Source organism: Danio rerio, chromosome 1 (assembly GCF_052040795.2).
Source record: "Danio rerio strain M-AB ecotype USA chromosome 1, GRCz13ab, whole genome shotgun sequence".
NCBI lineage: Eukaryota > Metazoa > Chordata > Actinopteri > Cypriniformes > Danionidae > Danio > Danio rerio.
In genome coordinates, this window is record NC_141021.1 from 58,712,744 (window position 1) to 58,720,278 (window position 7,535).

The window sequence follows — 7,535 nt, forward strand, 5'->3', positions numbered from 1 at the left end:
AATTAACAAACAAAGCAAGGCAAAAGAAGAGAAACGCGTCATAATGTTCACAGTAGCAGTATAACAAGACTAAGCAATTGGCGTGTGCGTCTGTGCTGCTTTTAAAGTGCATGTAATCAGTTCATAACGATCCTCCGACTGTGTGTGTGCAATCAGCGGAATCCGGAACAGGTGTATGTGAGCACTCTTAGTGTGTTACTTTATTAAATTGATTTGATATTAATAATCTAGAAAAACTCTGTAAAATAACAGTGTTTCTCTGTAAACATTTTAATGAAAATATCTGTAGATTTATTATTTTTTGCACTTTTTTTCCAACAAAGAAATTTTACCCTAATTTTATGGTTTTTGTTTGGCAGCCATAGCTGCCAGTCATTTGACCTTTTTTTATGATTTTTTAAATTTTTTTTTACAGAGCAAGTAATTACAATTTATTACTTTAATTTTACGTAATTTTAAATGTACTTAAAAACAGGAAAAAACACTGTAAATAATGTCATTTTTTTTGTAAAAAACAGACACATTGCTGTAATTTGTCATTAATTATATAGTACATAAAACAACAGTCAAGCCGTTAATTTACAGATATTGTTTGTAATTTTTACGAACTTTTGAATATAATTTAAAATAACTGAAAAAATACTGTATAAATAATACTGTAATTTCCCTGTATAAAAAACACAAATGTCAGTAATTTGTCTTTAATAATAAAGTACCTAAAATGAAAGTAAAATGGTTAATTTAGAGAGATTGGTTGTCATTTTACTAAGTTTTGAATATAATGTGAAATGACAAAAAATTACTGTAAAAAATCTAAGGATATTTTCTGTAAAATTATTTTTTTTTTTTACAGTGTAAATTTATTATAGCAATGCATTTTCTTTTGAGCATTTTTCATTATTCTTGCATATATATTTCTATTCATGACTTTGTATGCCACAAAATATTATACATTTTTTTGTATAATATTTTATATCTATAAAATGATCATGAAAATGTTTTAAAATGAAAGTAGGCTGTTTTAAAGACAGATACCTCGATCATAAATAAGCCAATCGCTGTAAGATTTAAAAACATGGTGTCACGCGCAATGAAGCCTATTTCTCACCAATCCCTTTCCTCAATTCTGAACATTTCAGATCATTCCAGTTCATGATGGTGTGTGATGGCTGTAACAGCTCGACGCAATCCTCATTTCCATCTGCATTATTCGGCTCCCATTCCATCCAAAACCTGAATGAAATAAAAGTAGATTTGAAGCTAAAAGTGCCAAAGCTACAAACCTTTGGTACTGCAAAAAATAAAACTAATGATAAGCCATGACAGCATATGCTTTTATGATACTTATAAAAGGTAACCCTATTTCAGCTTTATGTTTCATAAGTTATACAATATTTAAAGGCACAGTGTGTTATTTTTTTCTACTAGAGGGCGTGTTTTTACAACAAATAAAGGCCTATTTTAAAAACATCATGGCTGAGTGTGGATTTATGGGAGTTGTAGTCTTCATGCGTCATGGACTTCTGCAGAAATCAGATTGATGCATGAGTAAAGTATTCAACGCTTATTATTATAATGGTAGTATAAAGCAGAGTAAGGCAGTAAGTTGTGAAAAGAAAGAATATCTCTGCATTCTTACAAACATTTAGGATAATGTAAGTACATTCATTCATTTTCTATCACAAACTGATAGGTGTGAACTAAATGACCCTTTTACAATCTCAATGGGTATTAGCAAAACAACAGCTGAAACATCTGAAGAGGGTCCTGCTGAGCCTCGTAAACAGAATGGTTTGTTTGATGCTAATATAAAGTACTGTCTCACAGACAGTACTTTAAGTTAAGTTACTTGAAGACCGACGGGTTAACATCACTGCTGAGGAACTGCACTATTGATTGTCTTCAATAAAGTCTTTTCTCCGTAAGAACTTTGGTCAGCTTACTTATTTTATGTATTAGAGTAATCCAATACATTGGCGAGCCACCCAAGAACGGTTAAGCCAAATACAGCAAAATCTAACATGGGTCACCAAGTGGAATGAACCACCAATTCTAGCTCATGTTTTACACAGCGGATACCCTTTTAACTGCAACCCAGTACTGAGAAAATAATAAGCTCATGAATCTGCAAAAATATATAACACTGATCTAGTGGGTTTTTGATATTGTAATTAAAATTTCATTTAACTTGATGTTTAGAGTGAGTTTAATGTAAGTTCACATGATTTGTAATCTTTAAGCGACATCTATTAAGTAAATAATATGTAAATAAGTCTCAGATAATCTTCTCTAACTCTCTGAAACTGACCCTTTTAGGCTTTGATCCTAATTGTGGCATTTTGGTGACTGTCACTTTAAATTCAAATGAGATTGTGCTCTTTTTAAAAGAGGGCGGAGCTACAAATTCCTGTGCATTAGCATAGTGGCAGATTCAAAAAACAAGACTTACATCCTATGCTAATGAGGGAGAGATGGGCACCAGTGGGCGGGGCTTTTCACGTCTGATGACACGTACAAAGGGAGAATGTCAAAGTGTTTCTGCAGACTGTTTTTATCAAGTCTGATTATTAAAAATTAAGTTAATATATTTTTACCATTAGAATCTGATTATATCCACACTGCTGACACACAACTGTGCTTAAAACCTTTATAAAAATATTTTTGTATAATAGGTATCTTTTTAAAGCGACAAGTCACTTTTTCATGGGGTTCGTGGAAGAGTTCAGCTGTTATTCTAGTTTGAGATGGTCTCAATTTCTAATATAATGTAAAATCCATAGTGTTTTTGACTTACCCTTGATTCAGTGGTGAATTATCCACCCATGTCATGTTGCCCTCATACTCTGTATCTGACAAACCGATCCACACTCTCTCATCAATAGACGACATTATGAGTTTCTGTGTGTAAATCAAAATATGATTAAGCAAAATACTACCTTATGTTATACAAATTACTATAGTAATTTTTAGTAAATACTATAGTGTTTTTAAACTATGCTATTGTTAAATACTTTTACATTAATCTGGTGTGGTGATACTACAGTTGCTATGGTAACACAAGAATCTAAACAAATGACTCAGCGCTGTAGTTTTAACTACAGGGTATATTACACTACAATACACCACAATTTACTGTGGTAAAAACTAAAGTGTACTATAGCATTTACAGTGCTCAGCATAATGGAGTGCAGCCCAAATTAATATTTGTATCCATTTATCAGTGAATATAAACAAAACAGATTTGCTAAACAGGGGTGCGTTTACCAAACAACGGGTAACTTGTGGCTGAACTATCATACGATGCATCATTTGAGAAAAGAACGATGTGGTGACGAGTGTTTCCCAAAACCCAAAGTTTCTCTGCCGCAGATCTATTATTTGAATCATGTTAGTCATAACGTAAAACGCCCAAAATGATGCTATAAACTGGGTGTAATAACAACTTCTTTAGAGAGGAACCCCAATCATTTCTTTGTGCAAATTATATTGTTTTACACGCATTAAAAATAATCCAATATTAGTTTTGGTAAAAACATGCACTCGCTCTCCATATTAACTGAAATATATGTAAACGGAACATATTCCATAATCTGTTCTAAAATATAAAATCACTTATAGAAACTAACATGTATTCTAATATATATATATATATTTGATATAAATCATATACATAAATGAATAATGAGGCAATTTACTAAGAAACAAAATCTAATATTTATTATTTATTAGGAAATGAAAATAAATCTAATATATTTATAATAATAATAATAATAATAATAATAATAATGATTATTATTAATATTATTATTATTAAGTAGTAAATTGTTCATTTATTTTTTGAAAAGTCTTCTTTTACAATTTGACATATGCAAACTACTGCAGAAATCTTCTAACCAACATGCCCATGTCATATACAGTACAGATACAGTACCTAATAATGAACCTAAATTAAAAACATTAACGTATGCTGGATATTTCTGTTTTTACAAGCTTTGGAGAGGTAACGTAAATTCCGCTTTTAAATAATATGCCACCTATAGCTTTTGTCATGAGCAACGGCTGCGTTCAAAATGACATAAATGTTTTCAAAGTGCACTATGAAGGCAACACAATTGTCAACATAAAGATCGCTTAAACTGAACTGTAAAAATACTTTGCAAATTACAAATTACACCTGAGAGATGACTTGAATTTTTTTTTTTTAATCATTCCAAGTTTAAATATTGGAACGTTCTAAATGAATAGGGCATAGTGGGGATAATTGGGAATAGAACACAACCAGGAGCTATGTTTCTAACTACAGCTCTGGAGGTGTAGTTGCAAGCGTACAAGTTGGTGATGCAGTTTGCAAATGTTTGCTGGAACGATGGTTTTCGGAAACGCACCCCAGATATATTTATTAAAATAATATTTTAGTCAGCAAACATATTGAGAAACTGAAAGATCATACAATTAAATTCAAGCAAAATAAAAAACCTACAAAATTTCTTAAAAGTTCTATAACATAAATTTGGCTGTACTAGATTTTGGACCGTTATCGTAGGTTATTTTGTTAGATAAACTCCAGATTTGGCCTCAGTGCTGACTATTCTAATGTATATGCATACATATAATTTTGTATAGCTTCCTATTACATTTATTTATTTTTGATTGCTTTGATGCAGCCGTCAACTGAAACTCCACATTTCCAAAACAGTTAACACACAGGCCTAAACAGCGGCTCTCATGGTCAAAATGACACATTTTGCTTGCAAAACGCACATACCGTGTCAAAAAAATTAAAATATGCAACAAAAGCTAGTTTTACTTTCAAACAACACAACTTGCAAACAAGTAGATGAGCTCTTTCAATTAATCATTAATCAATGGACAACAAAATACAGAACTCGATGTGAATCAGTGCACCATTGCTTGTCATTGTAGCCTATTGCCAATGCCATGTGTTGTCTTTCGATCAAATTTGCCTTTTTGCAAAGAATTGAATCCAGAATAAGAAATGCTTTGATTACATTTATATTGAATTCATGACAATTTTCAAACTGTGGCTGAAAACTGAAATACTGTAAAAACAGACAAAAGTAATAAAATTCTGTAAATATTAGAGAAAACACATGTAAATTAATATACAGTCAAATCTATTGGGAGTATAAGACATAGCCACTATTGACCTCCTTCATCCATGCTGTCACAGAACAACACAGACCTTCCACCGTTTTATAAGGTTTACAGACTGATTGCTAATTGAAGATTTGTGTGAAGGAGTGTCAAACCGGTGCTTCAATGAATTCATATTGATGTTGGTAGTTTCTAATAGTTAGGAATAGATGGTTTCTATTTGGTTACCATAACTAAAACAATGGAGTTTGCACTGCTTGAATGGCATCCGTGTTAGCTGTTTGGAAAAATGGTGGGGAAATGTGCCAACTCAATGAGAAAGAGTTTACACATTTGCAAGACCGGTCTTTTGCTCTGCTGGGATAGTGATAATGAAAATGAAGTGGAACCTAGTTTCTTTAACCAGGTCAAAGCAAACAAGAAAAACTGTAATCTGTGGCTGAAAACTGAAATAAAAAAAAAACAGACAAAAGTAATAAAATACTGTAAATATTAGAGAAAACACACGTAAACCAATATACAGTCAAATCTATTGGGAGTATAAGACATACTGTATTTACCTTCTCCATCCATGCTGGCGGAGAACAACACAGACCTTCCACTATTTTTAAAAGGTTTACAGACTGATTGATAAATGAAGATTTGTGTGAGGGAATGTCAAACTGGTGCTTCAGTGAATTCAAACTTCTCATGGTAGTTTCTAATGGTTAGGAATAGATGGTTTCTGTTTGGTTACCATAACTAAAACAATAGAGTTTGGACTGCTTGAATGACATCTGTGTTAACTGTTTTGAAAAATGGTGGGGAAAATGTGTCAACCCAACGAGAAAGGGTTTACACATTTGCAAGACCTGTCTTCTGCTCTGCTAGGATAGTGATGAGAAAAATTAAGTGGAACCTAGTTTAGTTACCGAGGTCAAAGCAAACAAGAAAAACTGTAAAAAATATTAATTTAAAAGAAAGATTTGTGAGTGGTGTACTTATACAGTATATGCTGAGCACTGTATTACAGTTTATCAGTTCACTACAGTTAATACTACACTATGCTGGGGCATTTATTAACAAAGACACTATTCATTAAAAAACACTATTGACTATTAAAGTTTTTCATGTCTTTTTCTGTCCATGACACACCAAATTATACACACAGCTCACCTGCTTCTCTTCAGTGTTAATAATGACCAGATCAGCTCCGTGATCCCTGCAGAACTGCCTGCTGTCAGACCAGCTCTTTGCTTTATTCGATTTGAAAAAACAAACTGGACCGCACAGATTTCCTAACAGAAATGCAGCATTTTACTTTAACTATGCACAAACAAAAGCAGGAACCTAAATGGAATGATGAAACGATTAGACTGACCTTGTTTAGTTTTTTCTTTCAGTTCATTAGTCAATGACGTGACTCTGTTTTCTAACTCCTGTTTCTCCAGACTCAGAGAGTTAGAGTTGTTCTGTAACTGGTAGTTCTGAGCACTGAGATCACTGATTCTGGTCTCCAGCTGGTGTTTCTCCAGACTCAGAGAGTTGTATTCGTCCTCCAGCTGGTGTTTGTCAGTCTTCAGATCAGTGTTGTCGTGCTGTAAGCTGCTGATGGTGTGATTGAGCTCTTCAACTGTGTTCTTGTAAGTCTTGAACAGGTCTCTCTCTGCTGTGATGCTGATGTGCTGCAGTGTGATGAAGAGCAGCAGAAGAGCACAGATGAACCCCATGATCACCAACAGAACACATCCACGTCTTCCTAAAAAAATAGCAACAAAACACAAACGTTAATATTAACCATGGGCGTCACTAGTCCACTTTTAGAGTAATAGCCCCCCTATATTACTAACCAGCCTCCCTAAAACTTTGGTGATTTGCTTATGAACTGTACACTACTAAATTATTGCCTCAGTCCCCTTTAAATTAATTTGAAATAGCGGCAGACTTCTGCTCCTCCGGTTTCAACTAGTTTACTATTTAATCCATAAACTGCAGCTGTGCAGAGCGAGAGAACAAGTTGTGTGTTTATCAATAATATTGTAATCATAGATTAGATAATAGAGTTCTGATATAGTCACAGTAGAAGATTGACACAAATATCTTTATACAACATTATCATTACTTAATTTTTTTGTCACGAAAGTAAAATCAACTGTACAGTGTATTGGTTGACTATTGCCACAAATATAACAGTACAACTTAAGATTTTATCCCTCACGGGAAGCGAATGGAATTTCTAAACAGTAAAATATGTTTAAAAAGTAAACAAAATTTGTTCTGTCAATATATTACGTTTGAAAACATAAACATTTCTGTATTATTTCTATAAAAAACACTGTTAGCCACCCCATCGATGATTCAAGTAAACTTACGTTGATTTCCGTCTTTTTCTTCATCTTCGCGGCGACTCTGTGTTCGAGCTACTGATGGCTGGTTAATAT

General features: G+C 33.1%; 1 protein-coding gene across 1 annotated transcript; it reads right to left on the bottom strand.

The window, feature by feature from the left end:
• Positions 1-411: 411 nt before the first annotated feature.
• Positions 412-6,847, bottom strand: LOC147847058 (CD209 antigen-like protein D). The gene is made up of 4 exons (XM_087238322.1): positions 6,476-6,847; positions 6,271-6,392; positions 2,795-2,898; positions 412-1,233 (listed from the first exon to the last, which is right to left on the bottom strand). Exons 1-4 carry the CDS (start codon positions 6,822-6,824, stop codon positions 1,098-1,100), a joined length of 711 nt encoding a protein of 236 aa, XP_087094448.1. The 5' UTR covers positions 6,825-6,847; the 3' UTR covers positions 412-1,097.
• Between the last annotated feature and the right edge of the window lie 688 nt (positions 6,848-7,535).

Coding starts and splice junctions, on each gene's coding strand:
- LOC147847058 (XM_087238322.1), bottom strand. CDS start 6,824: ATGGGGTTCATCTGTGCTCTTCTGCTGCTCTTCATCACACTGCAGCAC. Junction 2,899..6,270: donor TTAACACTGAAGAGAAGCAG/GTGAGCTGTGTG, acceptor ATTTACACACAG/AAACTCATAATGTCGTCTAT. Junction 1,234..2,794: donor AATTCACCACTGAATCAAGG/GTAAGTCAAAAA, acceptor TATTTCATTCAG/GTTTTGGATGGAATGGGAGC.